The sequence below is a fragment of the Peromyscus leucopus genome, chromosome 23, assembly GCF_004664715.2.
Source record: "Peromyscus leucopus breed LL Stock chromosome 23, UCI_PerLeu_2.1, whole genome shotgun sequence".
NCBI lineage: Eukaryota > Metazoa > Chordata > Mammalia > Rodentia > Cricetidae > Peromyscus > Peromyscus leucopus.
In genome coordinates this window covers 8,425,037-8,443,692 of record NC_051082.1, presented here as the reverse complement: position 1 = coordinate 8,443,692, position 18,656 = coordinate 8,425,037, and the positions used below count along the sequence as shown (strand labels likewise).

General features: G+C 50.3%; 1 protein-coding gene across 2 annotated transcripts in view; it reads right to left on the bottom strand.

Annotated features, from left to right (window-relative positions):
• The window catches only part of Vsig10 (V-set and immunoglobulin domain containing 10), a 36,585-nt gene extending 22,036 nt beyond the window's left edge, over positions 1 to 14,549 (bottom strand). The window contains exons 1-2 of one of the 2 annotated variants that reach the window (XM_037198644.1): positions 14,383 to 14,549; positions 8,033 to 8,314 (exon numbers count right to left, since the gene is read on the bottom strand). In XM_037198644.1, coding sequence (XP_037054539.1) covers positions 8,033 to 8,314; positions 14,383 to 14,443 — 343 coding nt within the window. In that variant the 5' untranslated portion in view covers positions 14,444 to 14,549. The remainder of the gene's footprint in view (positions 1 to 8,032; positions 8,315 to 14,382) is intronic. The other variant, XM_028878823.2, reaches the window with a different exon arrangement.
• Positions 14,550 to 18,656: the final 4,107 nt, after the last annotated feature.

The following is an 18,656-nucleotide window of genomic DNA, read 5'->3' as shown; positions in this document are numbered from 1 at the left end:
ATAATGAGACCCTGCTCAAAAATAAACAAACAAATGATTTAAAAAGAAAGGGAAGGCCGGGCAGTGGTGGCGCACGCCTTTGATCCCAGCACTCCAGGCAGATCTCTGTGAGTTCAAGGCCAGCCTGGTCTACAGAGCGAGGACAGCCAGGGCTACACAGAGAAACCCTGTCTCGAGGGGGCGCGCGAAGGGGGGGAGGGAAGAAAAGAAACTTATCTATACAATTATTTTGCCAATTAAAAGACATGAATGGGCACACCCAACGGCTGCTCACGTTAGCGTGATCCTGCCTGCTGCCCGCCTCTCCTCGGAAACTGTCTTTTAGAAAACAGACCAGGAAGGTTGAAGCTTCAGCAAAGGAATCCATCCATCGACAGCTGTGGAGTTTAGTTCAGAAATAGGTCCGAGGGGAGGGGGGGGGGGATATGGATCATTTATAGGGCACGAAGATTTTCCTCTGCGGTCCTTCAGTGGAAGCACCTCCTTTCCCTAGGACCTCACTAAGTAGCCCAGGCTAGCCTTGAACCCGAGCTCCTCCTGCCTCAGCCTCCCGAGTGCTGGGATGACAAGCATGCTTTCTTCCACACCTGGTCAGGACAACATCCTTGTCAGGTGAATCTTTGGGAACTATACTGCCAACCCCCCCCCAAGGGTCTGGGGAGACGTAGGTGGTGGCCTTGGAGGTGCCTGGTGCCCCATTCACCATTGCTGGCTAGCTGGTCAGGTATGCAGCTCAACAGGTCCTAGGGAGTGTCTTCCGCGGGCTTCCCTCCAACTAAACAGGGTTCAGTTGAAGTACTGAGATATTAATGTCCGGGTGTCTGGCAAAGGTAATGTGACTCGGGTCACATCCCTGCTCTGGTCTTCCAGGTCCTGGTGGCCTGGCCTGGACAGTGTGAATCACCAGAAGGCAGCTGGGAAGAGCTTTTGAGCAGAACAATCAACAAGAAGTAGAATTTGCGGGGTTGGGGATTTAGCTCAGTGGTAGAGCACTTGCCTAACAAGCGCAAGGCCCTGGATTCGGTCCTCAACTCCGGTTAAATAAATAAATAAACAAACAAACAAACAAATAAATAAATAAATGAAGCAGAATTTGTTACTGAGAATCATTAGACAGGCAAGAGGTTTATGATTCCCAGAATCCTTATAAAAGTCAGATGTGGTGGAGTGAGTCTCCCAGCATCCCTGTAGTGAGATGGGAGGCAGAGACCAGAGAATACCCTGGGAAGCAAAAGGGGTAGCTAGCCTGTGGTACACAGTGCAGCTGGACAAATGAGAGACCCTGACCAACAAGGAGAAGTCAAGAACGGAGTCCCGAGAGCTGTCTTCTGGCCCCTGACAGGCATGTACTGTGGGAGCCCATTTTCAGGTTCCTCGTGGCTTTACCCAGCAGGTCCACATACAGAGGATGATCAGCACCACGGGCCTGAGTGCAGGTGTCTGAGATGGCCTGCACTTGGCTGTGCTGGGGGAGGAGGTCTTTTGCTCCACCCCTTGGCATCTCCATAAATACCCTGGGGCAGAGACAGTCAGGGCCCGTTGGAAAAGGTTCCAGGCCCTCTCGAGGCTATCCTTTATTTTCTATCTGTTTATCTCTGCAATATAAATCCTTCTAGCTAATATTTCTTGCTGCTCACACTCAAGAAAACTCTGGGGAGCTGTGGGGTTGGTGGGTAAATGTCCCACAATGTACCCACTCCTGACGCACAAATAAATAGACTTTCAAAAGAGGGCAAACAAGCAGGTAAAGGTGCTTGCCACCCAGCCTGGCAACCTGAGTTTGATATCCACACCCACATTGTGGGAAGGACGGAACCGGCCCCCCACAAATTGTCCTGTGACCTCCACATGAGCACCATGGCACATGTGAGCTCACACACACATTAAATTTTAAAAAATGCTAATATATATACATATATATGTATATATATTATATATATTATATATATATTATATATACATACATATGTATATATAATATATATAGTATATATACATATATATGTATATATACTATATATATTATATATACATATATATGTATATATATTATATATATATATGTATATATATAAACACTTTTTTCTCCCCCCGAGACAGGGTTTCTCTGTTGTTTTGGTGCCTATCCTGGATCTCGCTCTGTAGACCAGGCTGGCCTCAAATTCAGAGATCTGCCTGGCTCTGCCTCCCAAGGGCTGGGATTAATGCCACCACCGCCTGGCTATAAAACATCTTTTAGGACTGGAGAGATGGGTCAGTGGTTAAGAACACTGGCTGCTCTTCCTGAGGTCCTGAGTTCAATTCTCAGCAACCACATGGTGGCTCACAACCATCTGTAATGAGATCTGATGCCCTCTTCTGGCCTGCAGGGATACATGCAGACAGAATACTGTATACGTAATGAATAAATCTAAAAAAAATTAAAAAAAAAAATCTTTTAAAGAAAACGCCAGAGCTGAAAATGCAGCTGAGGGGTTAAAGACACAGGCTGCTCTTGCAGAGGACCTGGGTTCTGTTCTCAGGACCCATGCCAGAAGGCTCACAACTGCCTGGAAGTCCAGCTCCATGGATCTGAAGCCTTCTGGTCTCCAAAGACATCCATGTATTTATGGCATACACATAATCTTTAGTTTTTTGACACAGAGTCTCACCTGGTGAGGCAAGCTGTCCAACACTAAAGCCATTCGAACCCTTGTGTAGCCTTGGCTGTCCCAGAACTCACTACATAGATCAGGCTGGTCTCAAACTCCGTGATCCTCCTGCATCTGTCTCCCAAGTGCTGTGATTAAAGGTGTGTACCACAAACTAGGCTAATATACTATTTAAAGTTAAAAAAAAAAAAACAAGAGAGAGACCCTAATGAGCCTCCAGAGTGGTTCTGTGTTCCAAGACCATGGCTCATCCTAAACCCTGGGCTGAATCTAAATTATTTAAACCCTTTCTTCTTGATCCCCTGGGGTTCTAACTGCACCCAGGAGGTACCACAGACAAAGTATCTCCCACCCGAAAGGCTCAGGTCCATGTCATTTCAGGTTTTAGAATGTGCCCATCTATTTCACCAGCTGAGACTCTTGGCTGAAGCCTCCAAGCCTTCTGCTCTGCTTTGAGGTTTTTGGGTGGAACCAGGGCCCGGAGGGGCTAGGCAAGCAGTAGTCCACCACTGAGCCAACTCTACCCTTATATCATGATTTAGTTGTAGCTTCTGTTGGTTTTCTCATGTAGCCCAGGCTGGCCTCAAACTAGCCTGTCCTAGCTAAGAATTACCAGCCCAGGTGCTGGGATTATGGACTTGTGACACCACACTCAAGCTCCTTTGCTGTGGATATTGCTCTGTATAAATAAACAGATTGGCCAGTAGCCAGACAGGAAGCATAGGCGGGACTAACAGAGAAGAGAACTGAAGGAAGAGGAAGTCAGAGAGGGAGACTGCCTGGAGTCGCCTCCAGGACAAGCGAGATATAAGGTACCAATAAGCCACGAGCCACATGGCAAAGTATAGATTAATAAAAATGGGCTAAATGTAAGAGTAAGAGCTAGACAATGATAGGCCTGAGCTAATGGCCAAGCAGTTTAAATAATGTAAGCGTCTGTGTGTTTATTTTATAAGTGGGCTCTGGGACTGGCAGGACATGGTGGGACGAGGAGAGAAAAGCTCTCCAGCTACAAATGGCACCCAACGGCTCGAGTTTCCACCTTAAACCTCCTTAAATACCACTTACACCGATGTGTCAACCAGCTTTCATCCCAGGCTCCATGGTATGAGTCCTAAATCCAAAGCCCAATCTCTCCCTTCAGCTCCTTCTAAGCACCCATATGTGCTGCAAATCCAAGTGTGTTGTTCTGAATGTAATTGGCCCCCATAAGCTCATGGAGTGGCACTATTAGTAGGTACAGCTTTTTTGGAGTAGGTGTGGCCTTGTTGGGGGGAAGTGTGTCATAGTGGGAGCCGGCTTTGAGGTTTCCTATGCTCAAGATACACCCAGTGTCTCAGTTCACTTCCTGTTGCCTGTGGATCCAGATGTAGACTCTCAACTCCTCCAGGACCATGTCTGTCTGCATGCTGCCATGTCCCAACATGATGATAATGGACTAAACCTCTGAATTGTAAGCCACCCAATTACATGCTTTCCTTCCCTTTTTTTTTTTTTTTTTTTTTTTTTTTTTGATTTTCGAGACAGGGTTTCTCTGTGTAGCTTTGCGCCTTTCCTGGAACTCACTCTGTAGCCCAGGCTGGCCTCAAACTCACAGAGATCCGCCTGGCTCTGCCTCCTGAGTGCTGGGATTAAAGGCATGGGCCACCACCGCCCAGCCACACTGTCCTTTCTAAGAGTCGTTGTGGTCATGGCGTCTCTTCGGCACAGCAGTAGAAACCCTAAGAAACCAAGTTAATCTAACCTTGAGCAAGAGGCACCCTGACTTCTGACGGGGCCAATGATTTCCCCTCTGTGTGCCCACTACTTCCTCTCTCTCTAGAACTCTGCCCTGGGAAGCTATGTTGACACCAACGAGCAGGGCTCTATTCACAGAGTCTCAGTTCAGGGAGCCTGGATCGTCCCTGAAACACCCTATGCTAGAAGTTCACTGAGATATGCTGTGGATATCTCTCTGTATAATAAAATGCTGACTGGCCTGTAGCCAGGCAGGAAGTACAGGCGGGACAAGCAGAGAAGAGAATTCTGGGAAGTGGAATGCTGAGACAGAGAGACGCTGCCAGCCGCCGCCTTATAAAGGGAGATGTAAGATATTGGTAAGCCATGAGCCATGTGGCAAGGTATAGATGAATAGAAAGGTGTTCATTTAAGCTATAAGAACAGTTAGCAAGAAGCCTGCCACAGCCATACAGTTTGTAAGCAATATAAGTCTCTGTGTGTTTACTCGGTTGGGTCTGAGCGGCTGCAGGACTGGCAAGTCAGAGAGATTTGTCCTGACCGTGGGCCAGGCAGGACTCGAGAAAACTCCAGCTACAGAGATAGCAAGGCAGATCCACAGGAAGTTAGGAGCATGCTCTAGCCCCAAGCCCCGGCCGACTGCCAGGGGGGTTGGCAATTGATACAAGCCTGTTTCTTCATTGTCCTCCTGCCCATCGGTTCCAATGACCCCAGAACAACTGCTTGGCTTGAGAAAACTAGACCCAGGGTGAGCCTTGCCCAGTGTGCCCTGAAATCTGAACTGGGGTTTTTCAGGGGCTTGTCTTCAGCTTCCTCACTTGGCTCCAGGACTCAGTTCCCCAAATGCCTAAGAGAGGATAACGTGCAAGAAACACCAAGGCTGCAGGACTAGTTAACGCCTGAGCCACCTTCGCCATCCCGCTAACCTTACAGAGGGCAAGCACCCAGCTGGCCCTCCCCATCCCCACTCCCACGTGGATCCAGAAGGGAATGGGGACATTGATTAAGTCAACAGCTTCAGCAGCCCTGGAGGATGTGCCAGAGGACCTCTGGAGCCTTAGGAGCAGAGGAACAGGGTCCTAAGATGACAGGCCTCGGTCTTGATCTTGCCTTTTACTTTATATTTTTTGCTTTTACTTTATGTGCCTGGTGGTTTTTCTGCTTGTATGTATGTATGGGCACCTGATGCATGCCTAATGCAGTTATCAGATCACCTGGAACTGGAGTCTCAAACAGTTGCAAGCCACCATAGAGGTGCTAGGAACCAAACCTGAGTCCCCTCCAAGTGCTCTTAATGGCCGATTCATCTCTTCAGCCCCATTATTTTTTACTTTGAAAGACAGGGTGTCTTCATGTAGCCCAGGCTGGCTATGAACTTCCTAAACAAGAAAACCCTTGAATGTCTAATCCGACCTTCCACTTCCTAAGTGCAGGAATGCACCTCCACACCTAGCTTTCCCATGGTTCTGGGGATGAACCCAGGGCTTCATGCATGTGATATAAGTACTCCACACACCAAGCCACATCCCCAGACTTCACCTCACCCTTGGCAGGACACAGTACTACATACTCTTTGGGTGGGGGTGATGGATGACATCCCACTGTGGTGCCCACACCAGGTGGGCTAAATCCCTCCCACTCTGGCCTACAGAAAACTGACTCCCACTGGGGTGCAGGTGACATTGGTAACAGAAGCTGCCCAACCTAGACACTGCTGGACACATGCCTCTGTGGCACGTGTCTTCGATAACCAAGGTCACCCACAGATAAGAGCCTGTATAGCCTGGAACAGCTTGGGATTTTTCCTCCCTGGTCTCCAAGGCCATGTTAGAACATTTGCAAACAATTCTCCTTAAAAACACCACACACACACACACACACACACACACACACACACACACACACGGCAAGTTATTTGAGTGAAAAGATAAAGAAAAGCCAGGACCTGACTCTCACAGAGTCCCATTCAAACACCCAGATGGAAACTGTGACCCAAGCACTTGGGAAGGCAGAGGCAGGAGGATTTCTGTAAGGGATTTTGTTGTTGTTGTGCTTTGGTTTTCTGAGACAGAGGTCTCAAGTAGCCCAGGCTGGCCTCAATTTTGCTATGTAGCCAAGGATAATTTTGAGTTCATAAGCACATTGGTGGCCCACACCTTTGATCCCGGCACTCGGGAGGCAGAGCCAGGAGGATCTCTGTGAGTTCGAGGCCAGCCTGGTCTACAGAGCGAGATCCAGAACAGGCACCAAAACTACACAGAGAAACCCTGTCTTGGGGGAAAAAAAAAAATTGAATTCATGATTGTCCCACCTCTCCCTCCAGAGTGCTAGGATATCACCCAAAACTAAGTTCATTTCTCTTTTCTTTCCCTTCCTCCCTTCCCCCCTTTTTTGGATAAAGGATCAAAACCCAGGTTCTTACTCTTGCTAGGTACGAATTCTACTCCCAAACTACAACCAGCTGGGGCTTCACAGCAAGATTTTGTCTCATGAAAGAAAGAGCTGGCTGGCTGGGTAGCCCACGCCTTTAATCCCAGCACCCAGGAAAGACGCAGGCAGATCTCTTGTGAATTCAAGGCCAGCCTGATCGACATAGTGAGAACCCATCTATCTCCACCACAACCCTCCACCCCCAAAAAGAAAAAAAGAGGGGGGAGGGGGAAATGAGAGAACAGAGGGAGGCAGGAGGAACAGGCCCGGATGTACTGATTGCTGGGGACCCTGGGATGCATTTTTCTCACGGGATACCCGTCCCCTTCATAAGCGCAGACCCCCAGGTACATGGCCAAGGTCTTGTCCACTGTGCCAGTTTTACCTTATCAGTGTGCCCGGTGCAACAAAAGTCCACCATGACCCTGAACTTCACAGATGATAAAACTGACAGCTGAGCCGGGCGGTGGTGGCGCACGCCTTTAATCCCAGCACTCGGGAGGCAGAGCCAGGCGGATCTTTGTGAGTTCGAGGCCAGCCTGGGCTACCAAGTGAGCTCCAGGAAAGGCGCAAAGCTACACAGAGAAACCCTGTCTCGAAAAACCAAAAAAAAAAAAAAAAAATAAGTCTCTGTGTTTACTTGGTTGGGTCTGAGCGGCTGTGGGACTGGAGGGGGACAGATTTGTCCTGACTGTGGGCCAGGCAGGAAAACTCCAGCTACATTGCAGTTGTTTAATTATGGAAAGATGTTTTGCTGTTTATCTTTGCCTGCCTAAGGCACCTGATTGGTCTAATAAAAATCTGAATGCCCAACAGTGAGGGAGGAGGTACAGGCAGGACACTTGGGCAGGAAGAGTAAGTAGGAGGAGGAATTTAGGCTCTGGAAGAGAGAAAAAGAGACGCCACGGGCCAGACACACAGGAAGCAGGAAGTAGGACATACAGAATGAAAGGTAAAAAGCCGTGAGGCAAAACGTAGATGAATAGAAACAGGTTAAATTAAGTTAAAAGAGCTAGTAGGATGAGCCTAAATTAAGGCCGAGCATTCACAATGAATAAAAAATTAAATAAAACAGGGTTTCTCTTTGTAACCCAGGCTGGCCTCCAACTTACCCAGATTGACATCATCTGTCCCTCAAGCCCACATTCCCGGCAGTGACCTCGTCCCCAGGCTCTCACTGCCTCCCCAAGCCCATCCCTACCAGTCCCACTTACTGGCCACCCGCAGCCACACAGGGAACCAGTGGGTCTCATTCAGAACCTCCTGGCACGTGTAGTTGCCTTCATCCTCCAGCCTCAGTGCCTCCACGTGCAGGGCACCTGCATCCTCGAGGGAGAAGCGAGGCGAAGCCGGAGAGAGGCTGGAGTTGGAGGAGAGCAGGAAGACGGGCTCTGAGTCATTCCGGTACCAGGTCACCAGGCCCCTGGATCCTGACACGTTGCCACAGGGAAGAGTAACATTCTCATGGACCTCGCCGATGGCCACAGCACCCAGGTCTGTAAAGGGAAGGGCAGGCTGTTAACATCTTGTCTGGTTGATGAGCAACAACCCTTTGGGAACAGTAAGATTTTCTTTTTTAATTGCATGTGGCGTGCGTGCGTGTGCGCACGTGTGTGTTCACGTACAAGAGAGGGAGAGAAAGAGAGAGAGACAGAGATAGAGACAGTGACGGAAAGAGACAGAGAGAGAGCATTTGAGGCAGGGGCTCATGCAGCCCAAACCGGCCTTGAACTCACTTCCTAACACTACTCAAGCACAGACCTTGAACTTCTGTCCCTAACTTCCAAATGCTGGGATTCCACGCTGTGCCACTGTTTATACAGTGCTGGCGACGGAGCCCAGAGCCGAGTGGATTACGAGTGCTGCAACACTGAGCTAAATCCCAAGCTACTTTACCAAACGTACTCCACAGAGGTGCTGTGATTTGAATGCAAGATGTCCCCCATAGGCTCACATCCCCAGCTGGTCGCACTGTTTGGGAAGGTTACAGAACCTTTAGGGGGCGGAGCTCTGCTGGAGGAAGTGAGTCACTGGAGGTGTGCTGAGGTTTACCTAGCTGGCCACATTTCCTGTTCTCTCTCTGCTTCTGGACGGATGCCCTGAGAGGGGATGGCCTGAAGCTCTTGCTGCCAGGCCTTCTCTGTCATGATGGACCGCACCCCTCGGAAACTGTGAGCCAAAATAAACCCTTCCCATCCTTTAACTTGATTTGGTCGGGTACTTTATCACAGCAACAGAAATGAACCATACAACCGCGTCCTCAACACGGCCCATTTTCAGTCACTGCTGTCCATCAGGACAGGCCCGGCTCCAACTGCGAGAACCCTACATGGGGCAGAGCCAAGGTTCTCTAGAGGTTCCAGCTGCAAGTGCTCTAGATCATGACATGTGACATGTGAGGGCCCAGGCAAGATCAGCAGAGCTGCCTATCCAATCACAGCACAGGGATTGAGCAATAAGCATCCATGTGGCCATTTGTTAGTCCATAATCACACGGCCTTGGGCAGCCATCTTGTTGCCTAGGCATCCAGATGGGGTGGGGGTGGGGGATCAGATGGCCAGTCTTCCTCCCCGTGGAGTTAATCACTTTGGGCTGCTCCATGCAGGAATGGGCTGACAACAGATCCTGTGTACGCGCTGGGAGGCAAGTCGGGCTCTGTGGATCTGCTGGTGGCAAATGAGAACCATCCAGTTCACAGGCTGATGGGAAAAGTCAAACTAGCAAGGAGGATAGAGGTGAGGGTCAGGGGGCCAGGAAGGGCTCCCAAGGCAGCTGGGGATGTGCCAGGTAAGACTTCCTTCAGGAAGGAGAGCGGGACTCGGTGGACAAGTAGGCATGGGATGGGTTCAGAAGGAGCCAGAGTCCCAGGCAGAGGGAACAGCAAACTCAAATGCCCAGACCAAAGCTAACGGTGATGACACCCATGTGGAATCCCGACACTCAAAGGCAGAGGTGGGAAGGCCTAGAGCTGGACCCCAGCGTGGGCTACATAGTGAGATCCTGACTGGGGGGGGGAGGGGCAGAGGATGAAGAAGTGAGAAGGAACAGCTTTGTCAGTAGGTAACAAGAAACAAATGCAGTCCATTTTCACTAAGAAGTAATATTCCAGCCCTTTCTACACTCAACACCCAATTCTAGAGAGGCCACGGGGACAGGAATTTGGGCAGAACCTGCTGGGCTGATAAAAATGTCCCAGAGGTAATTAACAGCTGGAGGTCGTTGCTATGCACCATATCATAGCTCACAAGTGGAGGTCAGAGGACAACTTTCAGGAGTTGGGGCTATCCTTCCACCACGAGGAGGGGGGACAAGGGGGGGGGTGCCCAAAGATGGAACTCATGTCACCCAGCTCTACGGCCAGCCCCTCTGCCCACAGAACCGTGTCGCTGGCCCAACAGAGTGGTTTTTACTTTGTTTTGTCTCATACCTGACTACGACAGGGTCTCAAACAGCCCAAGCTGGCCTTGAACTCACTGCACAGGTCAGGATAACCATCCAGTTCAGGTCCTCTTGCATCCATCTCCCCAGGGCTGAGAGTGCGGGAATGTGCCACCACACTTGGTTTTATGGGGAGCTGGGACCCAGGGTTTCATTCACACTAGACAAGCACTCTGACAACAGAGCTAGATCCCCAGATTTTATGATTGATATATATATATATATATATATACACATTATATCTCAGTAAAGCTATTATTTAAAAAAAGGAAGAAATAGAAACTGCCACCTGCCTCTTAGTGACCTTGCCATTGAGTGTCCAAGCTGGGTCCCTCCTGTAATTAAGAAAAGGATCCTTTCAACAGACTAAAGTTGGACCGTGCCACCAGAAGTCCTGAGTCTGTACTGGTTACGTTACTCCCCAAAGGCTTTTAAGCAAAAAAAAAGAAAAGAAAAGAAAAGAAAGACTAGCAGAGTTGTGGGCAGACCAGTGTCAACAAGATAGAGAATTAGCTAATGCTAGCCACTCTCAAACAGCAAGAAACACTTGAGTGTGATCATTTACAAGTCTGCCCCAAGAGGCAGGTGGATCTCTGTGAGTTTGAGGCCAGCCTGGGCTACAGAATGAGTTCCAGGAAAAAAGGCGCAAGGCTACACAGAGAAACCCTGTCTCGAAAAACAAAAAACAAAAAAATACAAGTCTGCCCCAGCTGAGCCTAGTGTCACAATGCCTGCAACCCTGCTGAGGCAGGAGGATCAAGTTCAAAACCAGCCTGAGCTATGAAAAGACCCTGACTCAAAAGGGAGAAGTGTGTGTGTGTGTGTGTGTGTGTGTGTGTGTGTGTAAGTAAAAGGATCACTTTCAAATTATTAGAGTACCAACCCAGGTTCTCACATGGCGACTTCCACCATGGAAAAGATGCACTGTAGAGTTACATACAGAGGCATGGAGTGTCCCTCAGACCAACCACAAAGGAATAATGCCCTGGAACAGCCTTCATGCAATTTTAACCTGGAAACCCGAGCTCATGTCTTCTCCAAGGATGACAATGACCTGGCTGATCTCCCCCTGGCTCTGCCCACTCCACTGCTTGTAATTACTGAAGCTGACTATGGCCTTGGAGATCTTCTAATCAGTGATGTGGCTGAAGCTGTTCAGCCTCAGAGAAAAGTCATCGATTGGTGATGTCTGTTATGGACAAGAAAAGGCAGCTCCTGAAGATACATTGTTATTCCCACACACATACTGGTCCCACATATCCTCGTCACACTGTTACACTTCTGGCTCCACATGGGTTCCCTAGAGCTGTGGGATAGTCACAGTCTGGAGTGCTCTGGATCAGAAGGATTTACAGGGTCCCACACCCCAGACAGAGGAAGACACAGCCAGGGCTGGTGAGATGACTCGGTGGGTAAAGGTGCCCGCCATCAAACCCATCCCCGGGAGTTCACACGGTGGAAGGAGAGAACTGCCCCCCAGAGTTGTCCTCTGAACGCCCCCCCACCACGACACACATGCCATGGTACATACATATCCCGCACACAGAGAAATAAAATGTAATTTAAAAACAAAAGGATGGGTTGGAGAGATGGCTCAGTGGTTAAGAGCAATGACTGCTCTTCCAGAGGTCCTGAGTTCAATTCCCAGCACCCACATGGCAGCTCAAAACTGTCTAACGCCAGTTCCAGGGGACCCAAAACCTATGGCAAAACATTACTGCACATAAAATAATTTTTTTTTTTTTTTGGTTTTTCCGAGACAAGGTTTCTCTGTGTAGCTTTGCACCTTTCCTGGAACTCGCTTTGGAGACCAGGCTGGCCTCGAACTCACAGAGATCCGCCTGCCTCTGCCTCCCGAGTGCTGGGATTAAAGGCGTGCACCACCACCGCCCGGCAAGAATTTTTTTTAAAAGTTCAAAAAAAAAAAAAAAATTAAAAGACAACAAGGTAATGTTTGTGCTGTTCAACATCATTCACTGTCCAGGGGTCACTTTGTTGTGGCCCCCCAACCTTAAATTCACATTGTGTAACCAAGACGGGAGAGAGAGAACTCTTTGGCCAGTGAATGTTAACAATTCGGGACTCTGGGGGTTGGGGATTTAGCTCAGTGGTAGAGCGCTTGCCTACCAAGCGCAAGGCCCTGAGTTTGGTCCTCAGCTCTGGGGGTGGGGTGGGGAGTGGGGGGGACAATTCGGGACTCATGCTAAGCAAGCAATTCCACTACCAGGCTATACTATACACCCAGCCCCATCCCGGTCTTGATGCTATCCTTGTTTACACAGCCGGGGGTGGGGTTGGGGGTGGGGGGCAAACCCAAACACTCATCTAATCCCAGGAACCCTCCCCAAGCGTGGCCTGGAGTACACCCCCCAGGTGACAAGCTGAAGCATCAATGGCATGTGTAGGTGAGAGTCAGAAGAAAGACACCCACTTCTGAACTCAAAAAAAGAAAGGACTAATGTATGCACAAACAACATGCCCCTGGGTGCCCCAGGCACACAGGTAAAGCAGGCCTGAGGGTCTGGGCAAAAAAAATCACTGAGCAGTAGCAGGATAAGGAACTTGCTGCCAAGCCTGAGGGCCTGAACTTGTTCCCAAAGCCCTACATGGTCGAAGGAGAGACGTGACTTCTGAAAGTTAGTTCTCTGACCCCCACGCTTTCAGACTCTGTGCATGTCCGCCCCCACGCCCACAGATAAATGAATACGTGAATAATTTAAAAATTAAAAAAAAAAAAAAGTACCGAGCAGAAGGTCACGGTGGGTGGCTCATGCCTAGAATCCCCGCACTAGGGAAACTGGTGTGAGAGGATGACAAATTTGAGACCAACCAGAACTACACAGTGAGACCATGACTCAAGCAAGTTATCGGGGCATACAGAGCTGCGGTGGGGAGATCTTCAACTAGGAAAGAAAGCAAGTTCATCCCAGCATGAATGTTCAGGCCCCTCCCAGCTCCAGGACACTGGGAACACCTCCAAAGAAGATTGACAGTGACCCCCCAATGCCCAGAAAGGCCAGAAAGGTCTGTCCAGGCTAAGTGCTGCGGAATACCTAAGAACAAATGCACCCCCCCCATCCAAAATTTTTTTTAAATCCATGACCAAAAAGGACTGGGGATAACACTGCAAGAAAAAGTGGAACCAATTTGGGGTCACGTGTCCTAAGTAAAACAGATGACCACTGCCCAGTCCCAGGTGGGAGAGCCGACCCTGTGTGGTCAAACCTTCAGATTTTTCCATATAAACCGGAAGCATAGGTTATGGGAAATTTACTGATTTTAAAAACAAATGTAAGTAAGTAAATTGTAAAAGCGTAATAAATAGGAAATTTTGCCGCTTGCTGCTAGGGAGCTCAGGTATAATTTAGTAGCTTATCTCCTACTTACAGGATAGCAGGCGAGTGGGGTGGACCCGGGGACTGACACACGGACACACGAACACACACACACACACACACACACACACACGAAAATAACATTTCCCCTGCATCTTGGGAGATTACCCACTTCTTGGCGTCGTTATCCCCGTCCCCAACCCCGAAACATTCCTGCACACAGTAGACACAAATTCGCTCAAACATCCTTTTCCAATCTTTTTACAGTCTACATAGTTTGCTAAGCAACCCTCCCAGCTTCTCTCTCTCTCTCTCTCTCTCTCTCTCTCTCTCTCTCTCTTTCTGGCAACAGCGCGGTGTAGATGAGGTATATAAGCCCATTCACCAGCCACGTCTCGTGGGAGAGGAAGTTTTGGTCAAATCTGAAATGATTTCCAAAGAAAAAGGCAAAAAAGAAAACAGGAAAAGAACAAGGAAGGAGGCGCGGCTTCTCATGCACGGGTCCCGCACAGGTAGATTCACTCAGGAAGGAGGGTGTGGGGAAACAAGTCCACAAGTTACAGGTGTAAGCCCAGGTCAACCTGGGGGAGGCGGGGAGCCGAACACAAATGGAAGCGTACGGTGGGGTGCGCCGGCACCACGGGCAAAACCAGAACGCAGAGTTAGGAACGAAAAGGAAAGGAAAAAAAATAATAGATAAAACCACTCTCCCCTCCACGTGCCCCTCGGTGGGCCCTGCCGCACATGATCGCGGAGCTTTCGGGTCCCCAGGGGGGGGCGAGTCCCTTACCTGCCGAGCCCTGGCGGGCCAGAAGCGCCCCGAGGCACAGCAGGACGCGTAGCCGGGCCATCTCGCCCCAGATCTACGGCCGAGGGAAGCGCAGGGCTCTGGGTGTGCAGGGTTCTTGGGGTTCCCGGGCCCGCGGCGAGGGGCTCCCCGACTAGGATGCTGCGGCCGAGCCCGGGCGATCGCCTCTGGGGCGCGCGCCCCGCCCCTGCGCCCAGCCCGCCCGGCGGAAAACAACAGGCGCGGGCCCCCTCCCGCCTCTCCGGCAACTTCCTCCACCTTGGCCAGGAGGAGGGCCTTGTGCGATGATCCCAGTCCCTCGGGGCTGGGAGGAGGCGGCCCCGAGCTCTGGCCTGCCGGTGCGGGACGCGCTCCCGGCCTGTGCCCTGCGCGCGGGCTGCGGGGCACCGGGCGCCGTCCCAGCCCTGCGGCTCTATTGCTCTTGTCATCTGGGTTCTCGGGTGCAGGGGCGGGCCACAGCGCCGCCATCGCGCAGAGCCCAAGGAAAGACGATCCCTCGGCCGTCCGGCCAAAAGCAACCACGAGACTCGGGTGCTCGAATGAACTTGGGTCGAGACCACACGGGAAGAGCGAGTTTTGTTTTCAGGTGCTTCCACGCCTGTCCCGTTGGCGATCCCCACCCTCCCGTCCTGGCAGATCCCCGGAGCGGAGCGCCACATTTCCGGGATCAGCTTTCTGGCATCCCATCTCTGCGTCCTGGTGGACACCGTCACTGCTGGGCCCTCGGGAGGATATCTGCCCTTGAAACAGCTCTGAGAGAAGAAAGAAACTTCGTGTTCAAAAACAAGGATGTAGTCAGCCCCGTGGAATCTTTATTGTGGGCTCCGGGAGGTGGGCGTCCCTCGGCTCCCGCTCTTCCAGATTTTCTGTGTGTTTATAAAATATTGGGAGGACTGAGGATGGCGCTCAGCGCTATAGCTCCTGCACCAAACCCTGGGTTCCATCCCCAGCACCTCGAAACCAAAGTAAAATATGGGGAAAAGCTACACTTGGAATAAAAATCGCTGGTTCTGTTTTGAAAAGCTCCTCCCCCCCCCCGCCCGCGCCCCGTGGGGCTTCCTAGACAGAACTGCCTTGGAATAGGTAAACAGAAGGTGTTTATCCTGATGGCCCCTACTTCCTGTTGGTGTCCCCAGGGCCACACACCTAGCTGCCACCCAATATGTATTAAATGAATGTGTATTGTTGTTTGACACAATCATGTCTGTCGCTCACTCAGTCTTTTACCTTGAGGCAATCCTCCTGCCTCAGCTTTCCACGTGCTGGGATCTCAAAGGGTACGCCATGCCTGGCTAAGTTAACTGGTTTTGATGTTTCTTCCGCTCTCCAGGCAAACATTCTGGCCTGGAGTCAAAAAGCTTTCGGTAGAAGCATTGCCCAGCCATGTTTTGGCTAAGAGTCTGGAATGTTCTGGAACCTTGATGGTGCCCAGGGAGGGGAGTTTCAAAGAGTAGGCTTGGGGAACTTGCTGATTCAACCACAAAGTTCCTGCTGTCCTTGGACCTGAGATAACCATTCAGCCCCTTTTTAATGGGTACAGCCTATTACTCCCGAAGTTGCTCTCCAAGACACGTTGGTTGTTGGTAAAACCAGGACTGGATTTCGCTTATCGCACCCCAGATCCTGCTCGACCAGGTTCCAACGCTGTGGCTTCTTCCAGAACCACCAAGGCCAAGGGGACTTAGGTCTGGATACTTGGGCATCACGGAGAGGAACTAGCCACCCGTTGGTTTAGGGCCAGGGGTGGTGTTGGGAAACACCTTGGCCGGACATCCACTCCTGAGAGTCAAAGGTGCCCTGCCAAGAAGACTCACAGGACAGCTGGGGCTCCCCATGGGGACTTGAGCAAGACAGACACATCACTAAGAGACCCTCATGGGGCTCTATAAGGATAAAGTGCCTTGACTTACCCCAAAGTCATCAACCACCATTTTGATAGACAAAACTGAGCATTGTCAGAGGAATCTCATTTGAGCCGGGACCCTAAATCCCACAATCAAATCTGGATTGTGGGGGCCTGGAAAGAGGACCCAGCAGCCAAGAGTGCTCGCTGCTCTTGAAGAGAACCTGAGTTTGGTCCCAGCACCCACATTAGGCTACTCACCATTGCCAGTAGCTCCAGCTCCAGGGGATCGGCCCCCTCTTCTGGTCTCCCAGCGCACCTTCATGTGTATCGTAACTCATATACACAAGTGAAAAATAGGTAGAGATAAAAAAAAAAAAAAAAATAGAAACTGTGGAGCAGATAAGCCTCTGTCTAGGTTGCTACACGTGGCTGGTCTTGTCTGGTTTGGATTCTCCCCTCCCCCCCCCCATTCAATGAATCAAAAGACAGGAAAAATCTCACAGAAAGAAGGGGGAAAAAGCGAAGAAGCACAGCAAGACACAGAAAGTGTCCCCAACAGAGCAGAGAGAGGCTCAGGGACACTGAAGTCCAACCCCCTGGGCAGTCTGTGCAGCGGGATCCAGGTACCCAGCTTTGTGATCTGTCACACAAGCTGGGGTGGGCTTTGGTGATGCAGCTGACTTTGAGTCATTTCCATTCTTGTAGGTGACCCCAATAAGACTCATTGGCTCACCAATTTGGACTTTGGTGGTGTGCTGTGGGGTGGTCCTTCTATACGCTGTGAATGTGTGTTACTCTCATTGGTTGATAATAAAGCTGTTTTGGCCTATGGTAAGGCAGGATAAGGTTAGATAGAACAATCAAACTGAGGGGAGGAAGAAGGGTGGAGTCCAGGCAGACGGGAGGCCGCCGCCCAAGGAACAAGATGCCAGAGGACTGGTAAACCATGGACCATGTGGCAATACATAGATGACTAGAAATGGGTTCATTTAAATGTAAGAGCTAGCATTTTTTAAAAGATTTATTTATTAAGTATACAATGCTATGCCTGCATATATACTTGCATGCCAGAAGAGGGCACCAGATCTCATTACAGATGGTTGTGAGTCACCCTATGGTTGCTGGAATTGAACTCAGGACCTCTGTGTGGTAACTTGTGAAGCAGCTGTTGGATATTTGGGATTGGGAGGACAGAGCAGAAAGATCCGCCTCTGCTTACAGTGGTATCATTCTTTGGTCTGTTGTGGGTTCCCTACGTGGGGTAAGTAGACGTGTGTTGCATCTCCCCAGGAAAAGTTTGTCACATAATGCAAACAGCCATAGCAGGCCCTGCTGGCAGGAGGAAAAGACTTCCAGGCTGTTGTCTCAGGTCAGGAGGGTGAAAAGAAGCAGTGAGCTTCTGATCTTCATTATCTACTAGACAGAATTTCCCTGTCTGTCTGTCTGTCTGTTGGAGACGTGTCTAGCTCCTAGTCACTCACACGCATTTGGTTACACGCTCGTTTGCTACCCAGAAAGGTGGATGTCAGCCGGGTGGTGGTGGTGGTGGTGGTGGTGCACACCTTTAATCCCAGCACTCGGGAGGCAGAGCCAGGTGGATCTCTGTGAGTTCGAGGCCAGCCTGGTCTACAGAGCGAGATCCAGGACAGGCGCAAAGCTACACAGAGAAACCCTGTCTCGAAAAAAGAAAGAAAGAAAGAAGGAAGGAAGGAAGGAAGGAAGGAAGGAAGGAAGGAAGGAAGGAAGGAAGGAAGGGAAAGAAAGAAAGAAAGAAAGAAAGAAAGAAAGAAAGAAAGAAAGAAAGAAAGAAAGAAAGAAAGAAAGAAAGAAAGAAAGAAAGAAAGAAAGAAAAGTGGATGTTTCCAGGTGAGTCCAAGAGACTCCATAACAGGAGAAGTAAACAGGAGGGTGGCAATTCAAACCCAGGTCTCAGGCTGCTGAATCGTGTTTGTTTCATGAAGTACTGGCTGGGGGTGGATGCCAGGGACTCTTGCATGCTGGGCAGGTGCTCTGCCACGGAGCCACACCCCTAGTCCTAGATACCATGGGGTGGGGGCAGCAATGGACTGGGGTTCTGGCGGCTTCGTGGAGATTGCATCAGCGGCCTGGGTCTTTGAAAACTCAGGCAAGCCGTTTTTGTGCCAATTATTTCTGCCCTACTCTTCCTGTCCCTAGAGGTGACTGAGAGATGAGTCTTAGCAACAACCTAGAGGTGTCCCCTGGGGCTTTTGTAGGGGGGGGGGCAGTAGGGACCTGCCTGAGTGGAAACCTGCTGCTGCAGCTGGCCGCCTGGATTCTGGAGAAACAAAATGGCAGATCAACAGGCAAACACCCCAAGAAGAGAAGCTGGCGGGGTGGGGTGGAAAACAGAGTTTTCAAAGGAGCTTGCTGTTTATAACCCGAACCCAGC